Source organism: Denticeps clupeoides, chromosome 9 (genome assembly GCF_900700375.1).
Source record: "Denticeps clupeoides chromosome 9, fDenClu1.1, whole genome shotgun sequence".
Classification (NCBI taxonomy): Eukaryota; Metazoa; Chordata; class Actinopteri; order Clupeiformes; family Denticipitidae; genus Denticeps; species Denticeps clupeoides.
In genome coordinates this window covers 19066045-19091264 of record NC_041715.1, presented here as the reverse complement: position 1 = coordinate 19091264, position 25220 = coordinate 19066045, and the positions used below count along the sequence as shown (strand labels likewise).

At 44.4% G+C, this 25220-nt stretch overlaps 1 protein-coding gene across 8 annotated transcripts in view; it reads right to left on the bottom strand.

Moving 5' to 3' along the window:
• Positions 1–25220, bottom strand: part of dgkh (diacylglycerol kinase, eta) — a 43857-nt gene that overhangs the window by 3105 nt on the left and 15532 nt on the right. For 5 of the 8 annotated variants that reach the window (XM_028990947.1, XM_028990945.1, XM_028990944.1 and 2 more), the window contains 25 exons: positions 19837–19941; positions 18785–18917; positions 16811–16917; positions 16503–16628; positions 16288–16390; positions 11065–11227; positions 10825–10933; positions 10371–10510; positions 10100–10178; positions 9503–9594; positions 9316–9415; positions 8905–9205; positions 7551–7682; positions 6084–6215; positions 4602–4719; positions 4411–4521; positions 4236–4332; positions 4032–4139; positions 2955–3068; positions 2574–2708; positions 2276–2436; positions 1871–1976; positions 1488–1580; positions 753–872; positions 531–636 (listed from right to left, as the gene is read on the bottom strand). In XM_028990947.1, coding sequence (XP_028846780.1) covers positions 531–636; positions 753–872; positions 1488–1580; positions 1871–1976; positions 2276–2436; positions 2574–2708; positions 2955–3068; positions 4032–4139; positions 4236–4332; positions 4411–4521; positions 4602–4719; positions 6084–6215; positions 7551–7682; positions 8905–9205; positions 9316–9415; positions 9503–9594; positions 10100–10178; positions 10371–10510; positions 10825–10933; positions 11065–11227; positions 16288–16390; positions 16503–16628; positions 16811–16917; positions 18785–18917; positions 19837–19941 — 3091 coding nt within the window. Of the gene's footprint in view, positions 1–530; positions 637–752; positions 873–1487; positions 1581–1870; positions 1977–2275; positions 2437–2573; positions 2709–2954; positions 3069–4031; positions 4140–4235; positions 4333–4410; positions 4522–4601; positions 4720–6083; positions 6216–7550; positions 7683–8904; positions 9206–9315; positions 9416–9502; positions 9595–10099; positions 10179–10370; positions 10511–10824; positions 10934–11064; positions 11228–16287; positions 16391–16502; positions 16629–16810; positions 16918–18784; positions 18918–19836; positions 19942–20542; positions 20677–24524; positions 24810–25220 lie in introns of those variants that run through there. The other 3 variants (XM_028990949.1, XM_028990948.1, XM_028990950.1) reach the window with 3 other exon arrangements.

Below are 25220 nucleotides of genomic sequence, written 5' to 3'. Positions count from 1 at the left end.
TGGAGATGATGGAGACCGTTCTAGAAATCCCTAAGGCGGGATTTGCCTTGTGCCAGGACAGAGACTCATTTCTGGACCACACGACGACATCATGGACAGAGGAAGTGCAGGGACGCTTACGGATGGCAGGGTTTTTACTGAGGACCAGAGGACGTCACATGACACGAGGACTCTGGGGTGGGTGGGAGGTGTGGCCTGTAAAATTGGGGACAGATTCCACCAGGGCTGTGGAGAGGCTGCCCAACGCCTGACACACTCTGAGCCAAGGATGAAAAAAACTCGTTCAGTTGCTGTCCAACAAACCGCCTGTGGTTTCAGAGTCATGGGGTCGTAGGTCACCCCTCGCCGGTTAACGCGTGTTTCCATTCGGGTCGTTCCGACACAGTGAGTGCACACCGTTAATGCATCACACCCAGAAGCCTGAAGACCTGGCTGCAGTCCATGTTAATCATTCCTCGTCCTGTGTGTGGGTGTGTTTGCACTCGTATTAGCGCACACACACTCGCCTCCACGCATACACGCTGGCGTACCTGATTGCGGACTGGACTTCTTGGGCGCCTTCTCCTTCTTGAACTTTGGCACTATGCGGAACATGCTGCTGCGGCTGCTCCTCTTCCCGTATTCCAGCGAGGGGTCCTGAAGGACACGGAGCCACAAGTCATGGGTCAGGGACTCGGGCAACAACAAGCCAAAGTGCACTACTTCACGTCAGCTGTCCATGACGACACAACGAGCTCCGAATGTACACTGACCTCGTCGTCATTGGGCTGCAGGACGTGGTAGAGCCACGGCATTTCCGCGAGCTTGCCCAGTTCCACCTCCACGCTCTGTAGGGCGCTGGAGAGCAGCTCCTCATGCGGAGGATCCAGCTGCTGCAAAGGTCATCAGAGCAACAGGACATGCACCCCAAATTACTGGGGACACTACAGAGCACACATGATTCCATCCATTGCGCAGATACATGCTAATGCGGGAAAATGATGTAAAAAGCTCCCTCCGGGTGCACGGTTGCTGCATTTCCATGCATATTTCAGCAGGGCTACACTTGTAGCGCACACTGGACATTAAATTCGACTACCATCCTTCTCCCAGTGTACGCGCATTGGTCGGAAACAGACTTTAAGATGAATGCTCTGTATGTGCTGTAAGCTTTTCTGTTTTTGCAACTGTGAACCACGTTATCCCCTGTGGTTATGGTTTCATAAAAAAAACGAATCCTAACGCTTCTAGTCTAGTTTGAGTCTAGTTGACTCAACTGGACTCAAACTAGACTAGACTCAAACTAGAATGCCAGTTTGAGAATGCTACCATTCTGTCCCTGCGCAAGTCGCTCTGGATGAGGGCGTCTGATAAATGCTGTAAATGTAACACATTGAGGTTTAAAAGTCCAGTTTCAGTCGGACTAACACAATAATTCTATTTTCTCTATGGTCACATGTACATAGTCGCTCACTAAGAAAACAGTGGAAATTGCATGGGAGCCTCACCAGTGACACTCGTCCCACCAGCAGTGACTCTGTCTCGTTGTGAAGGGCCTTCACGGTACTGGCTACCTCAATGGCTGTGTTCCTGGTCAGGCTCTGAGGGACACAAGCACCCAATTATCACGCTTCTGTTGGAGGCTTTGAAGCACAGCACATGGTGACACAATGAAATGTGTCCTCTGCATTTAACCATCACCATTAGTGAGCTGCAGATGAAAGGTGCTCGGGCCTTGTGGGTGACAGAGTGTGGGGACAGTACCTTGCCCAGTGGCACCTTGTCGGCTCGGGGTTTGAACCAGCAACCTTCTGATTAGGGTCCGCTTCCTTAGCCGCTAGGCCACCGCTGCCCCAAATTTTATGACTTGATTTTATGGTGACTGTCTCACCTCTGGGAACTTGGGGTGTGTTTTGTTGATGGCGTGAGACGCGGCGTTGACAGCGTGGGCCAGTTCTTGCTCTAGGAGGCCGTTCGTCTTGGCAGCTTCACATATCCTGGGTGCAAGAGGGGGAGCGTTAGAATCTCTACAAATTCATTTCCACTGGACCGCTGTGTCTCTAACCCAGCACAGGGACTGACAGGGATGTAAAGGCATGTAAGGAATGCTGAAAAAATCCTAAACTTCTTTCTTATTTGAGGCGAAGTTACCCCTGTTTTTTTTTTTGTTTTTACGTGACCGTGACAATCTGTCCTTGTGTTGCATCTGTCGTGTACATGTGTGAAGTAGACTTGGGTCTGATCCCTTCCTCGTCTTTCCTTGACATTTAAAAGTGTGATTGGGGTGCTGTCTCACCGAGTGATGAGCTCTTCTGCAGCACGGGCGCACATCTGGATGAGGGTGGCTTCTTCCTCGGTGGCCAGGTCCACCGACTGTTGCGGGTAGAGGTGGGGCCGCAGCGGAGGTTTATCGTACTTCAGCTTGTCCTCCCATGACTTCAGCGTGTTCTCGAAGGCCTGTTCACAAATGCAAGCTCACATTTATAGGGACTGTGCTTTTAAAATGAGACCAGGAGCAGGCCACATGCAAATAAACTGTGTGAAAACTGAATGGGGACCTTCTGATGTCCCTTCCGCTTTACACAAACACTCACCCTGTCCCTGGTCAGCATCTGGGCCCTGTTTTTGTGTTGGATCTTGATGACGCCGGGAGGCTGGATCCAGGCCTCCCCATCCACCTGAATGGGCACCCCTTCATCTCCCAGGATGGTGATCTTCACGGAGCGGCACTGTGGCAGGCAGCACATTACAGTCAGACTGGATGCATTTCAGCTTTGTATTGGTGTCAGTGTGGCCATCAGTAACTAAATATTATGCTTTTTTGCTTTCGTGTTCTTTATTTTCATACAATCAGATTCATTTGATTGCAATCTTATGCAGGATTATTGACATTAACTCGGAGTGACACAGAGTTGTATGTGTTCCTCATGAGGACAATGACAGCAAGCAGGGCTTTCATAAGGGACTGTAATCACCTGTGCAATGCGATGATGCTGGAGCTTGATGACCCGGGACACGGCCATTTGCATGCTCCCAAACACGGCCACAACTTCCAAGATCTTGTCATCAAACGACGGAGCACAAAAAATCTATGAAAAAAAAGGGGGGGAAGACAATCCACAAGCAAGAGCGCTTTAAAAATGTGCAGCATTAGACAGAACAGAACAGGCCTGAACTCACATCTGCAGTGGTACATTTACCACTAGAGGGAGCACATTCTCTGTTTTTCGCTCAAAATTTGAGATTTTAACACTATTTTGGAAAATTCCCAGATGACCAACATTTTTCATGCCATGTGTTCAGTTCCTGTTCAGTTTTATTCAACTGGTTATCTCATCCATTGGATGTAGTATTCAACAAGTGTCTTGGATAAAGCATTTGTATAATTTTCCACTATAATTATATTCCACTCTAATAACATTTAGATTTGCTACAGTAACATGTTTCCACCCCTTAAATTCTCAAGCGCTGCTGTGCAGGAGCTCCTCCGTTTCAGAAATAGACTGTGAACTCCACATAGACATTTTTGGCCAAAGTCCACAAGATGTCCTCTGCGAGATCACAGGCGTCCCAGCATTATGTAATGGCACAGTGAAGTGAACAGTGAGTGACCAGAGGTAACCTCATTCGGGGGAACGAGGAAGGTGAACGAAAAAGCTCCACAAGCGGCTTCATTCTGCAGCTAGCAGCTAAAATAAAGGCCATGGGAAGCCACCTGCCCATTCACACAAAAAGCCTGTGTCACATTGACACATGTGAACTGACACATGTGAACTGGATTAACCTCTCACTGTTGCTAGATTGGGTGGTTCTGAATTGTTAAATCAAGGAAGATTTTTAGAATAGGTGTTGAGGAAGCCATTTTATTTAACTATGTACTCATGATAGTTAAACACTCATGAGACAGTTTGGGTAGTTCAGCTTCCCCCTTATACTCATCACACTGGCAAGTAAAAAAGATTTTTTTTAAAACACCTTTTTTCAAAATGAAATAAAAAAGTTCCTTTACTCACTACCAGTAGGAGAGATCATCAACACAAATTTCCACTCACATCGTCCTCTTTAGTTCCACCCCAGAAGTTGGTTCCGCCAGCATAGCTGGGGATGTTCAGCACAGCGATGCCCTGGAGACTTGGGAGAGGGATGTACTGTCCATCGCACTGGGGATAAGCAGGAATAAAGGGACCAATAAACTCATCAACTGTTATTCCAAAAAGCCTAAAGCAAATTAAGTTCCAGGCCGAAATCATATTCACCTCAAGCTGCACTTTCTGCTCCAGGTTTTTATAGGTCCTCTGCAGAAGCTCCTTGGTACCCAGAACTCCATACCACATCATGTTCTTAGTGCGACTCCTTCAGGAAAATGGGAGGTGATCTTCAGAAATCCACTGTACTCAGATGAAATTTGAAACCCGGACGTAGAAAACCCACCTGCACTTTTCAGGGTGCTCCTCTCGCTTGTTGTTAAATTCCAGTGAAATCTTGGCATCTAAACCAATTCCGAAGTAGTTGTTCATAACGCACTTCTCCAGATACCCCTCCCTGTGTGTGAGAAAGGTCATACTGCAAAAAAAACTCGCTGTAGAATCTAACTGTGTGGTTGCGAGGTTAAAGGCTCTCACAGAGAATCCAGGTCTGGGTCAATGAAGGGTGTGGCACCAAATGGATCGATGTTGGCGAGGAGCATCTTACTGATGATGGAGCTTCCGGCTATAGAAGCTGCAAGGCCTGCCCGCAATCCTGAAGCGAGAAGACCGAACCAGAGAACAAGGTTTTGGAACAGAACAAGTCAATGCAAAGTGATTTTCACACCAATGTGATGGAAATTATACTGCTTATAATAATAAAAAATATTTTCTTGTGTTGTTCTGCATCATAATTTCATCTGGTAACATAGATTTGTTTGCTAAATTATGAGTAAATATGACTAGAACTACACTGCCCGTCTGTGGCGGTTATGATGGAGACATTTTGTATCCAGAAACATATTTAGTATTTTTGTATGAGGACAAAGTAAAGTATGTTTGATGAATCTGTTTTTTCAGAGTCACCTCCTTTTACCTTCATGGTTGCTTGTTCAGTATTGTCATCAAAAGCCACTTCATGACATTAACATGAATGAATGAAAAAAAGATGCGACGCCCAAGCGGTCGTGGCCTAGTCAGGTGCCACCTGTACACATGGGTGCTGGGTCCTAATCACCCACAGCTGATATATGTTAGATTCATACATATAATTTTATTTGTTAATGTTGCCCCTATGCTTTTTTGGATTCGGTTGTATTCTGTGATTTGGCCATCACCATGTTTCTTTTTGTTCATTAAAGCATCACCATTTTCAATATGAGCGTTTGCGCCTCATCACCCACATGGACAAATGTGTTCAGCACAGACCTTTAGGACCATCCCAAGAGTGTGAAGTGCTGCAATCACAGCAAAAGCTCCCTGATTTTTTATTTGTTCAACTTTTTGCCTTGTTTGCTTTTTTGTTGTTGTTGTTGTTGTATATTACATAACCTCACGTGTGTTACTACATAGTCCTGTGTCTTCATTTTTGCTGAAAAAAACGTAAAGCATGAAAGACCCATAGGTGCGTAATTAATTTATTTATTTATTTATTTATGGACAAACAAAATTAGGCATGCACTGACAACGGTACCACATTTTTTTACTTTTTTAACTAGTTACTGCAGAAAAACATTAAACTGTCACATATGTCACTCATAACAGATACAGAGGCAATCAGGTGTAAGTTAGCATTGAATTACATGTTAAAATTTTATGTTCACAATGTTAATTGTGAAACAATGTTCACCCTGTTCACAATTAAATGTTCAAACTGTTAAAGATTCTGTTTTTGGAACATTATGATATTGCATAATTTTGTATTCACGTATTGCTAAAACAAGGGTGTGAATACAAGAGGACTCATTATTAGGTATCATTAAATCCTAATATTTAATGATGATTAAAAGGCACACTCAAAAAAAGTGGTATCAGTGCATGCCTATAAATAATGATATGATGTTAATGCAGAAATCTGTGGAAGTATAAAGCTGCCCAACATGTATCTGAAGTGTGGAGTTGCCACTGTGATGCTCATACCTGGACAAATGATGCGAGTGTTGAGGACAGGGAGGTTCTCCTTGCTGGTGGTGAAGGGGGTGATGGAAAAGGAACCACAGGCCTGAGTGCTGCGACTCACACGCCTTTCAGTAGGGGAGCACGGAGATCTCACTGCACAGGAAAGGCAAGTGAAGTCAATGATCAGCAGTGACATACAATACGGAACATGATCTATTCAGCAGAACATGGCTGTCAAACATGGTCGGGCCACATCCCGCAAGATTATTTAATATAGATCTATTATTATGGCCCGGCAATATGAAGCGCTGATAACACACAAACTACATATCCCATAATGCAGTGCACACTTTCCTCATAAACAGAGCACTCTACACACTGAGTTCTCGTGGCACTTTGGTGAGTATGCAGCACGAAAAAAGAATTTCGAGCTGCTTCACAACCCATTAGCCGTTGATGTGGAAACTGCTCCTGTACAGATTCAGCTGCAGTGTAAAGATCGTGTTCATCAAGGCAACTGAAGCGCTGCATTATGGGATCTGTAGTTTATGTGTTATGAGTGCTTTATATCGCCAGACCATAATAATACGTCTATATAAAGTGATCTTGCGGGATGTGGCCCGCAGGCCGTGAGTTCTCTTGTACCCATGCAATAGAGCATGATGTTGAAAAGAAAGTGAAGCGATTGTCACATGTGATACAACTGCTTTGCTCAGTGGCACCTTAGCGGATCGGGATTCGAACCGGCAACCTTCTGATTACGGGGGGCACTTCCTTAACCGCTAGGCCACCACTGCCCCTTGGCGAGGTAGGTTCCATCGAGAGTTGTGTAGTGTGTGCAGAGTGGAAGGACTGGAAAGACACCCTCCTCAAAGAAGTTGCATGTATATAACTTACTGTATATGTTATGTATGTATATGAACATGTGAAATAATATTTTATACTATAAGACAAATTATTTAACAGTGTAGTTGCATATTGGTACAAAGAGATGTCAAAAGATAACTGAGCATCTATCCGTGAGAGGAGCAGCCCAGGCAACTGAAAAAACTCCTTTCTTTTCATTCCCCTCCAGGTGGTCTAAGCAGGAAGCAGGGAACTGAACAAACAGGAAGTGCCACTGTCCTGAGCACAATGACTCTAAACAAATACATCACAGGTGTCCTTTGGGACAAACTGTTCTTATCATGCTCAGGCTGTGTTCATGTTTGTGTTGAATTATGATGTTTATGTTGTCAGTTTATTCAAATATAATCAGTGTACACACACAAAACTTGTGATATATGAATTGGCATAAAATGAAAAAATATCCTAGCAAAGTACACTAGAATTGAATCAAAACCACCATCAATGGTATCCCATGACAAAAAAAAAGTTTTCTGCATTTCTCAGCCACGTGGACAAAACAGCAGCCAGTAAAAAAAACAGTGAGATCGCTGCAATGACAATAAACGGCAGCAGGGGGCAGCATCAGACACTCAGACTTACAGGGCAAAACCTCCAGCTCCTTGGTGTCCTCATCCTTTTCGTTGTCTTTATTCTCGTCCTCGCTGTCCTTTTTTAACTCGGTCGGGGACTGAAGCTCCTGCTCTTCGGTGTGTGCATTCTGCTCATCCACCACTATAGAGAAACAGATGAACGCATTTGTATTCTCAAGCTGTTCAGTGCTTCATCACATTATTTATACCTATCATAATTGTATTTGGAATATAATCAGCACCCAGATCAATATCAATCAAATCAGGCCAATGGTCAGCAAATTCAATTTGTTTGATTATAGCCCTATTACTATTAGTTGGGAAGCAACTGTATATAAAGATGCAATTTCCTCAGTTGGTGGTAATTTCCCCTAATTTGGTAAACTGTCTCAGCTACCGTAAATGAACATGGAATGCTTGATCTTGTTTTGTGATCAGGACAAGATGGCATGCTGCACAGCGGAGAGCTGAAAATGTGAATACAACCACATTAAGCCCTAAACAGTCCTCACAAGACCTGCTTTACATGACGTGCAGGACTTGTGCACACACTGCTGAAAACACAGCGGCTGGCAGCTGAGTGATGGCAGATTTCTACACACGTAAATGCCCTGCGACCCACACTACGCCACACCTGGCTACTGAAGGTCGACACTAATATATTACCCCATATCTTGTTGAATCTGTACTAACTAGGTCTGGGTGGGATCTTTGACATTTTCATCTGTTCGTCAATTACATTTAACATAGACCTCATTTCTCTTTATGAATGCAGGAATAGTTTTTATTCTACAACTTTGTGGAACCGGGCTCCGAATATTGTAGACAGCTGTTGATTTCATAATTTGAACATTTCACATGATAATTATATTACATTATATAAGCTTGCATTAACAATACTTTATTGACATCAAAACACCTGTGGCTTAATTTAAATGAAATATCTTAATTTAATTAAATTTGATTTCAGTGTTTTTAAAATCTATTCCTTAGATTTGTTTCTTCTTGCTTCAATGACAATAATTATGTTCAATATAGAGTATAGTGCAATAGTCTTGAGCCACCCCAATTTCATAGGAAAATGAAACGGGGACAGTGATTTATGGAAAGTATACATATAAATACATTGTAGAATACGAGCTTTTCAGTCAATATTTGGTTATTTCATGAGGGATATCATGGCACTTTTCAAAATTTAGAACTTCAAAAATCCCACCCCTGTCCTTCAGTAATTTTCTTGTGTGCTTTTCCCTGTTTCCCCTGCTTTACGATGGCAAATTATGAAGAAATGACGGGCAGGTCAAGACATTTGCACAGTACTGACTGTCCAGAATAAAAACAGGAAAAGCTCTGGAGCATCTCACTTTTCTCCGCCTGCTCAATAATCTGCCGGATGGCCTTCTTCAGGCTGTTGGCACGCAGCATGAGCTGCTCCCGTGGCTGAAAGAGCTTGTGCGGGGAGCCCTTCTCCGTCATGTTCTCCTCCATCTTCTCCTTCAGCTCCGTGAGGGAGGCGTCACTCAGGTCCTCCTCTTCCTCTGGCTCTTCCTCCTCCAGCTCTTCTTCCACGATCGGGGGCGGGGTGAGGGACAGGGGACCTATGGCCTGCACCTCTGTGTTGAGGGTCTGCAGGAGTGAGTCTAGCTTTTCATTCAGGACCGCACACTGGAGAGAGGAAGAGGATAAAGGGAGCTGAATCAGCTAAAATCAGCTACAACACTTTACAAAATAGAACCATAGAACCATTTTTTGAAGAAAAAGGTAAGCAAATGCACCTTGAGAGCCATGTTTTCTGCCTCATCAGTACTCTCTGTGCTTTTCTCATACGACTTCCCCACTTTGGCCACAAAATCTTTCACTGTTTCACAAAGAATCCTGAGAATGGGTCGAAATGAATGAAGAGAGATGAGTAAAAGATCTCAGTTGTGAGATTTTTTATTTTTACATTTTTTTTAGACTCACTTTGCAGAGGAGATGACCACAGAGTGCTGGTCTGAGTTCAGAATCTTTGTGAGATGAGCAGCGACTGAATCCTCATATGTGGAAATCTGAAACTGAGGGAACAGGTCGGAGTTGACAGTGAATCCATCAGTATTGAAAAAAGCGTGGTGAACACCAGACAGAAAAAAGACCATACCATTTATGCAACAGATAACTGTTCAATTATATTCACAAACATTGAGTAATAAAAGTACATACATTTAAATACATATATTAATAAATTAATCTTTTCCCATCGTTACCTTTGCACCAAAGCCATTTTGGTAAATTCTTATATCCAACCCTTCCCCAGCAACCAGAAACCATTTAAAACTTCCCCCAGTCCCTTCCTATCTGGCTGGTTCACATCACAAACTAACCAAATGATTATTAAACAGGAACACTGCACGCTGATGATGCAAGAGCTATAAAAACAATAAACCATTATATGGCTCATCAGAGTGTTTATGCAGGTAAAAGACCTTAGCTCTGTTACAATGTGTCTCTCTCTTCTTTGTCTGCGTGCGTGTGTGTGTGTGTGTGTTTGTGTGTGTGTGTGGTGTGCTCTGACACCAGTACCTGGTCCTCTGCCTCCTCAGGGGTGGCGGGGCAGCTGTGCTTGGGAGGTATTTTGATCTCATACGTCATTATACTCCACCTACAGACAGCAGAAAGCAGCTGTCAAATGCTGCAGCCATTCCACACAGCAGCCAAAGTGCATCCACACACACACATGATACTGTTACCAATATTATTTTCCATTTCCATTGATCCCAAATTCTAAAGAAATGTTCTATTCTGCACTATATGAATATGTTATAAAAACATTTTAATTAGCCTAACTGTGTACCTGTCAAGCATCTTGGTGCTCGCCCGCTCGAGCTTCTCCAGGATCTGTGGTAGCTGCGTGTCATCGTCACATGACGGCCCCCAGCCCAGGACGCGCGCGAGGTCGTTGCCCGTCCCCAGAGGCAACACGCCCAGCTGGCACTGCGGAGGAGGTGGAAGGAGTCAGACTACCCATTCTCACTGATTCACACAAGCTGGCAGTAATGTACAGAGCGGCCACAGTCCTGACACCTCTGCACATATACGACGATATGATTTTTTGGCGTGGAATAAATAATAATCAAGTTATTAGGGAGCAATGACAAATTATGGCTTATATGTAACATTTATTCACTTCAAGCTTCACTTCATTTATTTAACTATGTGTCATTTTATTAATCTGAAAAACAATGTGATATTAAAGAAGTGAAAAATAAAACAACAACAGCAATAATAATAATAATAATAATAATAACCTGTTTGTGAAGACTGAGCTTGTCAATTTCAGACAGGACCCATCCCACGCTGCCATCGCCACCACATACCAGGATTCGGAAGTTGTCAAACTTCTGGAACAAGCGCAGGCTACAATACAACAAAACACAGAGTATATAAAAAACCCATGCACAACTTTACTTCTTTTATAATGAGGTAATGCCTAATCATCAACATCGCCATCCGGGAGAGAGTCATATAAATAAAGACCAAAAACGTACCCTAGATGAGGTCCCCCATTTATTAGATCAAACACCTGGGCCGGGTTCAGTAGCTGCTTGAAGCGTCGCAGGAACTTCACTCCCTGGTTGTCGCCACTCTTAGAGTTGACAAAGACCAGGAGTGGACTGGCACAGGATGGAGGACATGTGGCTTTCCAAAAGCCTGTCCAAAATAGAAAAGAAAAAAAGACGTGTGAGTGAAAAAGTTTGAACTTTCCACTGCCGGTGAATAAGGGGACACTGTGGAAGGGAAAGTGACTGAAGAATTGTTCACACAAAAAAATCCCTTATGATCCAAATAGGAAGAGAAATGCCTTCCCTTGTAGTTATGTATGTATGTGTATGCGATATGTCTTTGTGTATCTATCTATCTATCTATCTATCTATCTATCTATCTAAGATATTGGTGCAGATTTAAGCTAGTCTTGGCAATTGTTAATTTTACTCAATGTGTGTTTTACAGAAGAATCCCAAAATTTCATTTAAACAAACATTAGCCATATTAGTATTGCCATATGTATTCGGACTAGATCAATAATCGGTAATGCTACACTAAGCTTGTGTTGTTTCAGCATTAACATAATGATATTCTAATGCTATTCTGTACGGCTGATAATGTGAGCAACATGAGATTGTACAGCTCAACTGCTTCTGGGAAAAAGGGGAAAAATGCAGAGACATGCTAATGTGACATTTTGTGTGGCCATGCATTAAAGATTTGCAGCCACACTGTTTAATACACATCACACATACTGAATTAAACATTCCGAGAACGAACATGTATGAAAATCACTGAGACTCAGCCAATAGTCAATACGAATATCTTCAAAGGTTACTTGGGTGGGCAGTGGGGCTGTGAATTTCATTTGCATGGTCTTTCTCGCTAGGCCAGCAGGCAATGCTTGTGGTAATTATTGGCGCAAAAAATAAGTCATTAGTGTGAGGAATGCAGCCGAGCTTTCTTCCTCATTAAAACTGAGAGAAGCAGCAAAGTGCCTGAGTGCAGAAGAAGGTTCACGTGCACCCAGCATGTGCTGCTCACACCCACTGATGTGTTCAGGCATCAGGCTGCAAGCAACTGGCTCACAGTGTTTAAGCCTTCATGTGTCAGCTTCGCCAGATGATTAATGCACAGAAACTGCATAGACCGTCTTCAAAAGTATTCAACTATTCATAGAGAGTGTGTGTGTGTCTGTATAAGAAATTTGAGAGTTGGCCTTCAATTTAATAAAATCCAGAATTATATGTTCTGGAGACCACAAGGGGGCAGTAGAAAATGTATACATTAGAATCAACTCATAGTGTTCCCATTAGTTTCCTATGTACGTACAAGTACGTATATACCAGAACTGCATATACCTACAACTTTTTGAGATTTGCGATAAGTACAAAAGAGTTGTGTTTCCTAAAATGGCAAATTATCAGAAATTCTTTTAGTAGCATGTTTGATTTTGATGCTTGAGTCCACTATTTGAACACCAGCTTCAACTTAGATGTTGCTTATGACAATCATAGATGATGACTGATGTGATAATGCAGCCATTTTCTTTCTTACGGATTATGTACTGCAACCGCATCTCAAGTAGCACATGAAAAACTATTGGACAATTGACAATGGGCTTATCAGGCCCATTGTGTATTTGAGTGTGAAACACTATAATTAACAGCATACGGGGTTCCCAGTGGTTGGTGCTCAATCTTGAATGAGAGGTGTAGGCGTCTCCAACAATGATTCCCATTCAATAGATGACAGTTTCAGTATTTCAGTGAGCCGCTGCCATTCACTCTCTCTTCTGCCTTCCTCAGACTCTAATAAAGATTCACTACCAAATTGCTATTTGCAATTGATCCATAGTGTAAATGTCTTGTTCTTATCCTGGATTTTTTTTTTTTTTTTTTTTATGAATGATGAACACACTTGAGCTCCAAATCAAATAAAGGGAAAATGGAGTGCAGAAAACACATCCGACGTGCGGTGTGATGGTCTTAGCCCCGGAAGGAATATTCCTGCTTGTCTGCCATCAGGTCCATTTGCACGCTAGATGTGTAAATGAAGCTCGGCAGAAGCGAGGGAGACCTGCAGGATGTTATTGTAGATTTTCCTATAGCAGGATCATTTATTCCATCTTTCTTCGGAGGATTTACCGCAGCTCTTACCGGCCTTCTGGGGCCCTGTGCAGGCCACTTCTACACTGACTGACAACATCAACAAATGGAGCTTCCTCGCTATGTGGCCCCCTGGTATTCTTTGAAAGCAACCACTCTCCGACGGGAAGGACAATTAAGGACAAATGGTCCCTCTGAGTGGTTTGAGCTCACAATTCACGGTTAAGACACACCAAGCTTTCAAATTATTTGCTGTTTCTTTTTAAGAACCTTATCTTCATGCTTCAGCATTTGACTTGCTTTTCTGCCTTCCTTCATCTGCCCATATTTTCATATGTCCAAAACTGCAAGCTGAGTCTGCCACGGGGCTCTGGATAAAAATGAAAGTGTGATGCGGCGTGTTGCGCGTTGTCAAGTTTCATGTATTGAGAAGCTACAATCATGATCTATTTACGTGCCATTATGTTGTACTGCTCACTCACTTGAAATGAACTAAACTATTAATGATTATAAATGACAAAAACAAAGGATAATAATAATTAAATGAATAAAAGTAAAGTGAAATAGAGGCAATTTTTTTATTATTAAACTACCAATTTGAGTTATTGGCTTTCAATGCAAGCAGATTTACCAACTACAGACTGTTCATAACATGGTAAAAAACATTCTATTTTTTAAAATGCCATGTTAAGGAAGGGAAATTGAAGAAGGAACATGTTTTCTCATATTTACTGCTTGTACCCCATGATTGCATGCATAGCTGGCAGGGGGCCGTGGATCACAGAGAAGCCCTGTTCCCTTGCTTGGGTGGGTGGGTGGGTGGGTGATGACAGTCTCTCAGACTTCTGTACCGCCCGCCCCACCCCCTCTGTTCCTCTCACTTTGTCTCAGGCAGAGGGAGTCACGGCGCAGCGGCACGTGCCAGAGGCGGCCGGCAGCCTCAGAGGAGGGGGAACCCTGCCGGCACGTGCACTACAAGCGGCGAGGGAGAAGGGAGAAGGTGGGCTTGTTCAGATGCTGTGCTTTTCTCCATTGTTTTTTTTTTTTTACATTCTTCCTTCTCTCCTCGTGCATGATTTTTACCATCCCTAAAACTCAAACCAACCCTAATCTTATTCAAACTCAACTTGTTATAGGAACAGTTACATACACATACAGTTGCACATCAGCCATTAGGGTTTACATCCCTTCACAGTTCATCTGTGTTACTGCCATGCTGTCTGATTATTTTAATGTATTGCATCAATCTGTTTTTGAACTTTTCTGTGTCATATGCTGCTTTTTCTTATTGCACTTTGGACCTTGTGATGTTTTTGTGATGTTCAGTGTTACCACTGTTGTACTGGGGCCAGAGAGAAACGTTGTCTCATCACACTTTGTACACGTACAATAGCTGGAAATGAAAATAACATAACTTTGAACCTTGCAAAATGGTTATTTTTACAATGATTCATTAACACCAGGTAACAGTTCATCTTGGATCTCATTTTCCTGGACAGATTTCCAATACATTTAGGATTAATAAAATTTTGGTGAAAAAAAAAAAACCCTACACATCTCCCATCCTCTCTCTGACTCTCACAGGGGCCCTTAATGACCAACAACAATTACTGCAATCCAACACCACCCCAATCACAGGCTCCCATAATGCAATCCGGTGAAAACTCAGACTCATTGATTTCCGCTGCTTTCCTCTCTGTGTAGAGCCAATCTTAACTTCTGCAGCTCAGCGCCTCTAATTAAAAACAAAAAGGTTCAAAAGTCTCTAGTGAGGCCAGAACCCGGATCAATAGAGGATGTCCCCTACAAGGCCGCTGAGGTGGGCGCTCTGGAGGGTAAAACAAGACCTGAACTAAATTCCTTGTATGTGCTTGCTCACATAAATTGGGATTCTGATTATATACTGGCACAAAATGAACAAATTAATCACACAATTTAAATCATCAAAGCACCCAAAAATGCTGTGAACCACACCTGAACTAGTACTCTCTGTTCACCTCATGAAAAAGTACATTGCTCCCTTATTTGCGTGTGGCAGCATTGAGTGGCCCCCTTATTTGGGTATGTACAGTACATAGTTGACAATAAAAAAAAAAATTAAAAAAGCTATTTCCTTGACGGTGCCCCCAGCGCCGTAGATGCATGCACAGCTGTGCATGGTAAACAATAGCCTTTGAAGCCTGTTTGAAGTCCACATCGAGCCCAGTGTTGCGGGGGTGTAAAGAATGCTCCTGTTTGCCCTGCTCCCGAAATTTTCCAAGCACATGGCACGCCAGTCGGCTGTTATGTTTACTCGCTGCGGGGGCAGTGGGGTCTTCGGGGGTGCGAATCACCGAGCATGAGATCTGGGCGACAGCAGTGTGACAGCACGCTGTCACTGGGCGTTTATCACCGTGTTATGATCAAATACACACCCACCTTCTTCCTGCTATACAAATACACCACAGGCGAAAAGGTCAAAGGTCTAATGGAAGTACGAAAGCTCCTCTTCTCAGAGTAGATCTGCAAACCAAATGAGGCACCTGAACCTGAGCACTGTGATTATTCAACAGGTCAACTAACAGACCTGAATAAGAATTGCGGTGTGCAGCTTCATACTTCAGCTTTAGTTGGAGCTACAGGGCTGATTATTGTGCATGAGAGAATTACCTCAATGGCACAATGAGGCACGAACGTTGTATGAACTTTTCAACTGTTTTCCAATAAACAACGAAATGTGGAGACTTCGCGACGACCATTTACAGGATTCAAAAGCAGGTGAAGCATGTTATAAGATCCCCTCATCTCTGATTGGTCAGTTCAGGTCGGTGTGGTTTTATCAAACACTCTTATTCAGAGCACCTTACAATCAGTAGTTACAGGGACAGTCCCCCTGGAGACACTCAGGGTCTTGCTCAGGGACACAATGGTAGTAAGTGGGATTTAAACCTGGGTCTTCTGGTTCACAGTGTGTTACCCACTAGGTCACTACCACCCTCCACCCATAGTGGTTTCATCTTTTGTATAATGTCCACCAGAAATCAGTAATACAACATCAACAGTTCTACTTCAGCCAACCGAGAAAAAGAGCTTTACGTTTCCATCCTCGCAAATTCAAAGCCGTAAAGCTGAACGTACCGTCTGAGTCAATGCTGTTGAGTGCAGTGGGTGGGATGATGGACACTTTGCACTGGCCGAGGGGACACTTCCGTGGGTACAGATCCATACATGCCGTGTGAACCTATACACACACATACAAGCAATGAACACGTGAATTGAAGTGGTCTGTCATGTCAGCCTACATGAAGAATCGCCCGTGATCATTTTTTGATCATGTTCATGCATGGTCTTACCATGGCCTTACACCACAGACAACGCCAGTCCTGCAGGCGGAGGACACTGCCACACGTCTTGTCGCACACCGCACACTTGGCGCTAACGGGCAAATTGCCTTCTAGCCACTGATGTGGCATTGCAACCTGTCACAATAAAAAAAGAGAGACAGAGTGTTAAAAACTTTAACACAAAACGTGTCGCTTGTTGACCTGTGTTGCCCACCCCTCATTTCTCCATTTAATCACTCATTCCTTGCCTCCTCTTTATTTTTCCTGCCAGTAATTACAGCACTGTGTGTACAAGAGAGTCCTCGCTGTTGACTTACCCCATCCTCATCCTCAATTATGTCTTTTCCAATGGAGGCCAGTGTTGTCCACTTGCAGTTATTCGTGGCCCTGACGGCACACCTTTTATGGGCTTTAAATTTACACACTGCAACAAAACAATAAAAAAAGAAAACCCGAGATTACATGATGTTGTTTCATTATGTCACGTATCTCATTTTTAGAAAAGAAAAGTTAGAAAAGCCAGATCTGTATGTCATTGCACACCAATAATGCACAACCTGCATAATTGAAACACAATCTTTTGGTAATTAAGTCTCAACCGAGTGCTTTTGCAAACACACACACACACACACACACACACCCACATCACACACCCACACGGCCATGCCCTGCCCTGCCACCCACACCAGCGAGCAAGGTCCAATAAACTAATGGCCAGCGGTTCTTGGTTGATTTCCTCCAGTAAATTGCATTGCAGCTTTAATCAGATTAGCAATGTTCATCTGGACGGGTCCTGAATGAGAATTAAGTGGCTGATTGATCGTGCGCCCACCTACTCAGCAATGGCCGCTTTGTCACATAATCAGAGGCACTTTTTACCCGCTTCATCCACTCACGCACTGACAAACTGCACTGTCAGGTCTGTCCGAATGCAAACAGCGCAATCGATGGGTCTGTCTACTGTCGTCACCTGTCAGGGAATAAGAAACTCGTGTGTTGAGAAGGGCGAGGGAGAGTTTTGGTCAGTATGCATGACCCTGTGTCACGCTAAAGGCCCAAATCCAATTAAATCTGCATGCTACGGCGCACGTTCTGGCGCATTACACTGATTTTATTATTACAATGCTGATCATGATTCCGCGGGAAGCCCTTCCGCCTGAGCCGTGCCGCGATTGGCCAGTCCAAGTGAGACGTTCTGATGATTGTGGGGAGTCACGGTGACAGCTCTCACCACACCATTATGCATCAGCGGGAAGTTGGAATTGAGTTCCATCTAGAAGGCTCTCTTTTCGTGCGACACATCACCCACTGGTGAGCACCTTGTTACACGGCAGCTCAGGATTTAGCACCGTTCCAAACACCTTATGTGGCACCAAACACAAACCTCTGATCAATCAGCTTAATGTCGTTTTCGGGTTCGTTCGTTAAACTACTAACAGGGACACTGAATTAGAACCAGACGTGGCACCAGACATGGCATGCCCTGTATTTGAGAAAATCAACCTGTAAATTGCAGTTTTGCACATAGAAACATCTGCAATAGATTCGAGTTTCTAATGCATGTGTTTAAATTGCTGTTAGCTCATTTGCTGTTAACGGAAAGTCATATTTTATACATATGAACTATGTTTGCGTTCAGAGATGGACAGCATAAGTCCATTTCTGTCCGGGTGAAATCTATTCAGAACATATGTCGCTAGGCACTCTAGGCACACTGCTAAAAATGAGTCGTTGCGGATCTCATTCTGAATTTAACCAAATGAACGGATGCTAGTCTTCAAAAGGAGTGTGTGAAGTTTCCAGGCGTTGAATCGTCCCACGGTAAGTGGGATTTTCTAATTAACTTCTTGATGCGTCCCTGCATATCAATACCAGGATGTGAGCGAGGTCATGAGTTGTTTTTGAAGCAAGGTGGTTAAAAAAAAGCTTGATTCTGATAGACTTTTTTTTTCACAATATGTCTTCACATGTTTCTATTTTAACGTCCCGGGTGCGAGGGCCAATGATAGCCGCACCATAACAAGCACCATCTGCACATCTCTGTTGGTAATTAGAGCTATCTTTCCACATGATTTCCAGCCATTAGCACGCATACAGCCTGATACCGAACCTTTTATTTTTAGGGTGAGCGTGTTAACCTGCGAGCATATTCTTTCAGCTGTCCTGTCCTCTGGAATACATAATGCGTGTTCACACACACACACACACACACACACACACACACACACCACATTCTGATTTTTAAAATTACAGAAATTGCAAATCGCCTCGCCCATAATTAAACTTCCTACCTTCACAAGAGAGGCCGTGGGAGGTGACCCCCGAGAGGCTGTCCCGGCAGACGTTGCAGAAGGTGGGACGGGCGTGGGAGCAGGCATACCAGTTGTGCATCCCTGAGAAATGTTCCACATTAAACTGTGCCGTCTAGCAAAGGAGAAGTTAAGACAAATTGGCAGCACCAGGGTAAGACTTCGGAGCCCCTAAAAAAAGAAGCACTATTACAGTAGCTAATGGATGCATTCCACAGGACAAATGCATGCAAGAGACGAGAGGAGGGAGAGACTCCTGCCACACAGCGGCTTGTCCCCGTCACAGCAGAACAAGGGACCGCAAGGGCCGACTGAGCAACCAGGTGCCCCTGGGGACCAAGCTTCGGGCAGAAAACACTCTTGTTAATGGCCCATCGGTCGGTCACGAGCCGAGTAGAGAACCCAGCCCGTCCTTGTTTTGGGGGGGAATGTGCAGGACCGATGGGGTGTGGTATTGCAGGGGATGGGGAGACTTATCTTATGTAACCAGTTTTTTTTTTGCCCCAGTTAAGACGATCGCACACAGAATAAAGACACTGCTTCAAAACCAGCTGCATCTTATACTTAGGTTTTAAATATTTATAACTCTAGGCATTTTAAGGTTATAAAGAAGATGGAAAATATTACCAGTATATTACACATACTCCATATATACAAACATATATATACACACACACACAATGTACAACAATTAAAAATGAGTCATTTTAATTGCAGTGGTGATTTAATAAACATAAAAACAAACATGTGAACTAATCTATAGATGATCCAAGAATGCGCCCATCCATAAAAACTCAGAATGCATGCATCTGAAGCATGCTAATTAGGCTGTCGCTGATTACAATGTCACACAAGAGAACACTTCATATTTCTCCAGGGACAAAGAAAGCTATTAGGGATGTGGTGGACGCGTATTTATACGTCCCCCATGAGGGGGTTTGAAGGGAAACGGGGACGAGCTGAAACAAGTGAGGAACACAAGAGAACCACAGACAGACAGAATGATAAATATAGCCGGCGTGTGGTGGTCTTACCTCGTAATGCTCCCGAGATTGGACCGATTTTAACGAGCTGATCCAGTCCTCCATTTCCTTCCTGTTTTCAGCGCACAGGATGAGCCGCCGGAAAGGTGTGATCACCTGGACACAGAGAGACAGGTCCGCAGCAGATGAGAGCGTCTCCCGCTGCTGCTTGCCGACTGCGAGGCTGATGGTGAGCCCCCCCTTCTTTAAGAGGAGAGGCAGGACGAGCCCCCCCGCCTCCTCCTGCTCTCCTCCCCCCTCCCTCTCTGCCCCTGCACCCCTCCTCTTCTCGCGGCGTGAGCGAGATGGAGGATGACAGGTCGGAGCGCCTTGGTAAATGCTAAAAGCATGTTTCATAACAAAGACCACCGCAGCGCCACAAAGTTTCCAGAAGATAACACGCTGATTTTAATTCGCTCATTAATTATTAACACCCCCCCCCACCAGCCCACCTAGCAGCCTGAGTGAGTGCGTGAAAAGCTGTTTACATGGCAACACAGGCTCTTCCTTGTAGGCGGCGCCGAGCATCACCTGCCCAGCTGAGGAGCCAGACACCCACACCGCTGACACCACCCACGCCGGCCGCCGCCCTTCCCGCCATAAACCCCGTCTCCAATTAACTCGGCCTGTCAGCCGTATCCTGGATACCCCAGCATTTATATTTACAGTGGCAATAAGATCAGGAGGACCCCGCCGGTTACAATCCATCCCTTTTTACCCTCAAGTATGTCGGAATTAGCCGCCACCGTCTGGTCGTATGAGTGGTCGCGTGACGTGACATCTCCTTCAGAATGTCAAAAGTGGCCGCGCCTCATCAACAGCACCCGTGCAGCGCGGCCGCCGGTGCCTTCTGTGCGGGCTGCGTGGGCGGGCGACCCGCAGCCGGCCAGCCGGAGGCGGACTCCCTGAGTGGCACTCCACAAATAAATGACACATTAGTGAGACGGGACGTGCTGCAAAGAAGGAGAGGACGCGGGTGAGAGCAGAAGAAAGGAGAGACGGTTGAGGGATAAAGAGCGAGAGTAGAGGGGATGAAATGGCATGGGGGGGGCAGACAATTACTAGTCAGGAATGAAGGCAATAGCGGCGTTGGGCAGGCATCTCGTCCCCGCAGGCCTGAGCGAGTGCTGGACGTCAGCGTCCACTCGTTAGTTCTGGCCATTAGGGCATAGGCGCCATTCTCTCCACTGCCTCGGAATCCACACTTCGCTTCAAAATTCAGGATCTGGATTGTACCTTGTTTTGTTTTTTTTTACATCTATACCATTATTGCATTTTTTTCCAATACCATAAAAATATGACTAACAAACAAATACTATTTTGACCTGACTATCTTACAAGTATGGAAAAAAAAAATACAATAATGGTAGATGACAAATGTGACATTTTGTATGTGTTTTCTTGAAAAATGGGCTCGACTTCTATTCAGGACAATTCGGTGAATCTACATTGAACATCCATAAATCTGCCACTGGTTCTACCTCTTGATCTCGAGATCCAAGTCACTATTAAACCAGCCTGGCAGCCTGTCTTAATTTTACTTTTAGTCTAGTCTTTTCATCAAACTGTCATTTTAGTCTTTATTAGCCACGTCCATCCTCATTTTAGTCTAGTCAAGTTTCAGTCGATTAAATGTCTGAATTACCCATAAATATTTTAGTCTGGTTAGTCAACGAAAACAGAACGACATTTTTGTCAAATTTTTGTCATTGAAAATCGTCTCTTTTTCTAGTAATGCAATTCTACTTAAACCCAGACACAAAAGACACTCTGCTCTGTTCCATGTTTTTCTACCAAACATTCTTTCTTTCCACTTCAATGCAAAGAAAGTGCGTCTAAAGATCGCTTCCTCATTCCTCATTCCCAGCCATCTGCTCACCTGAAATCAAATTAATTAATTAATTGCGTATTGCTAAAGTGCCGTAATCTGTGCGACCATATGGGAGATACAGAAACCGCAATATAACATCTCATCTCGTTTTCTTCAACGAAAATGAAGAGACATTTTAGTACAGGTTTTATCTTGTAAACCATATATAGTCAGCAGTATTACATGATATATTTCATTATAGTTACAACACATGACCAGCATTTATGTCATGTTGTCAAAAAGGTAAGTTGACAAAGATATTTTGTCATAAATTTCGATGATGAAAACAAAAACTAATGTAGACAGACTATAAGCTCTGACGCATTATTAGCCTTAAATTATCAAAATAACCATTTGCTGATTTACATTTTCTACAGTATGAGTTGTACCAAATGGGGTGGTAGTAGCCTAGTGGGTAACACACTCACCTATGAACCAGAAGACCCAGGTTCAAATCCCACTTACGACAATTGTGTCAATGAGCAAGACACTTAACCCTGAGTGTCTCCAGGGGGGGACTGTCCCTGTAACTACTCATTGTAAATCGCTCTGGATAAGAAAGTCTGATAAATGCTGTAAATACATTTAACATGTAAATGTAAGTTGTAAAATGAAAAATACATTTTGCCATATTGGTTATTGTTGGTGTAAAAGTAACAGCCATGAATTGCTTTTCCTTTCTTGGTTTGCGCATCGCTCCTTGTTCCAAGACTACCAGGTTCCAACACAACTGCCTGGGTTCTCTTTCAAGCTCCAGTCCCGATGTAGGAGGTGTGTCCTGTTGGCCTTATTTTTCCCCTCTTTAAAAAAAAACGTATAGTTCATGTCTCTATTAGCGTGTCTGTAATACCCTCCGACACACAAAGATTGATGACATGAGCTTCTTTTAAAGATTCCCATCAGAGCACAGTGGCAGCCACCACGGTCTCCACAGCCAATCGGGGTCCTGAATTGGAGCGAATGAAGATGACCTATCAGATCAATGCGTGATAATTTCTTTTATGATTGGGATTGCTTCAGGAGAACATCCAGCAGTGGGGAATTGGGAGTAAGGGGGAGTAAGCTCAATGTCACAGTCCCCACAGACCTCCTCTGTAAATACCAGCAAGATTCCCTCCTCTGTAAAGGATCAGGCTGTTGTTTTACTACCTCGTAAAAACGACGAGGGCCACGTACTTTACATCTGAGGTAGATCCGATATTCCAGGGAAGGAGCAGCACTGAGGACGGTTTATTTGTACATTCCATATATACTGAACCTCCACAAGACCCTGAGCCATGCACCAGTCTATAAGATCAAAGCGTATCTCTATCATTTCCTTTCAGAGCCCACAAGCATCTGCTTTCGTCCAAAACAGGCAGATAAATGTCCAACCATTTTAGGCCCATGGTCTCCATGCACTAAACACATTAGCATTCATCTCCTCTGCATTATGCAATCACTGGGCAACTCCCAGACCATCCGTCCTGGCCACTTACACTAAAAGCCCCAACAAATGTTCCTCTCAGAAAGACACCGCAACTCTGCAAAGCGACTCCTGCTTCTGAACCGTCCAACCCCACCAACTGGCCGTTATATGAGAAAGAACCGCTTATTACAGTCCGGTGAAGCACAGAAAGCGCACAGAGGTCCTGCTCGGGTCAGAGGTTGGAACAGGGTGCTGCGTTTTGCCTTAATGCAATGAGGACATGGGAGTGGACAGCCAATAGTGAGTGTGCGGAGAACAGTAAATCAACAGAGATCTCAAAACGGAATGAGACAGGGCTGGACAGCAGGGACAGTTCTGTGATAACAGGGGACACGGAAGAGTTATTGCAATGAAGATTATTAATGATCACAGAAGAAAAATGATTAGAGATTCACGTGAATGTATTTATGAACACGGTAATGGTACGTGATGTATATATATTATTTCTGCAATTGTCACAATTTTGCATGTCGGAAATGTTCTCTTTATAGTATTCAGTCCCATAACATTATACCTTGTAATTAGCCACGATACAGTTCCATTAATGAAAGTCATTCCATTTTTAAAATGTGGAACTACTGATTCCAAAAATATGTCCAGAAAACTACAAACAATTAAAACCAACGCGCTTTTCACCCGTGTGTACTTCACAGATCTGCGGCAAGTGTGTGCTTAACCCCTTAATGGCACAAAGAGCATTTTGTGCTTGCTTCCTTACGTAACGCTGCACAACTCCCTATCCAAAAACTGTGTACCAAACGATATGAATACTTAACCATAAACACTAGTTTATGAAAAATTTAGTCCAATTTCTGGTTAGAGCAGAATGGGAAAAACTTATTTCACAGCTGGATCATTTAAAATCCGCAGTCTGTTCTGAGGTGTGTATTCATGTTATTTATATCGCATTTGCATAACAATGCAATAAATGCTGCATAACCGTCCGGTTTGTTTGATGTAACGTAATCTATCTTGATGGAGGGAGCGCATTCCGCCGCGGTCACAGCGATCGAGTGGAGCGAGAGGCGAGTCGTGACTCTCTGCATGTGTGTGTTCTCGCACGCTTACGCCCTACGAGCTCATAAATACGGGAGGCCAGCATTTAAATACAGGAGCCATGCTGGACGGATCCCGTCCTCACGTGCGGCTCAAGGTGCTCGTCTTACATTCAGAGCAAGCCCCTCCTGCATCACGACCAGGAGAACGAGCACGTGCGCACACACACACACACACACACACACACACGCACGCGCGCATCAGGACCCAGCACGGTCTGGAAGAAGATGCATGCGTCCAGCTACATGCATAATGTAGAGGTTGTGGAGAGCAGACCCTCGGACGCCCCCCTGTTCTCCAACTCACCAGCGGTCCCGACTCGCCGCCTCCTCGCTTCCACTGCACTGTCTGCACCGCTTGCGTGCGCGCGCACGTGTGTGTGTGTGTGTTGTCAGCAACGCTGTCCCATCACGCAGCTGGGTAGGTGGATGGGTGGGACTTTTATGCGCGGCTGGTCTCTCCCTGCCGACTGCTCTGGCCAATCCAGAGCTCCAGAAACCGCCCTACTGTCACATGGACTGTCACACACTCCCTAACAACACACACACACACACACACACACACACAGAAGAAAGGATGCAGAGCAGCTTCTCCAGAACCCTTAAAGGGGCACCGGCCGCTCCTGTTCATGCTTTCGGTTGTGCTGTGAGGTAAACAAGCTGTTCTCCATTTCAGTGCCGCGCTGCGTAAGCATCACTCCCCGGAGGACACGCCCTCCTCTCCCACCGCGTCCGTCACCGTCTCCCGACCTCACGGAGCCCATCGCCGTGTGACATCACGCCCAAGGATTTCCTTTGGTCTCCTCGCTGCCACTCTGCCTGCTTTCATGCTCGCCTCACACACACACACACACACACACACACACTCACACGGACGAGCAGCCGCGCTAAAATTAGAAACGGCGAAGCCCAGCCTGCCTGCCTGCCGTGGAACAGGTAGTGAATGCATGTCAGCCTGAGGGCATACGATACGGTAGAATACCGTAGATTTAGAACGGCCCAA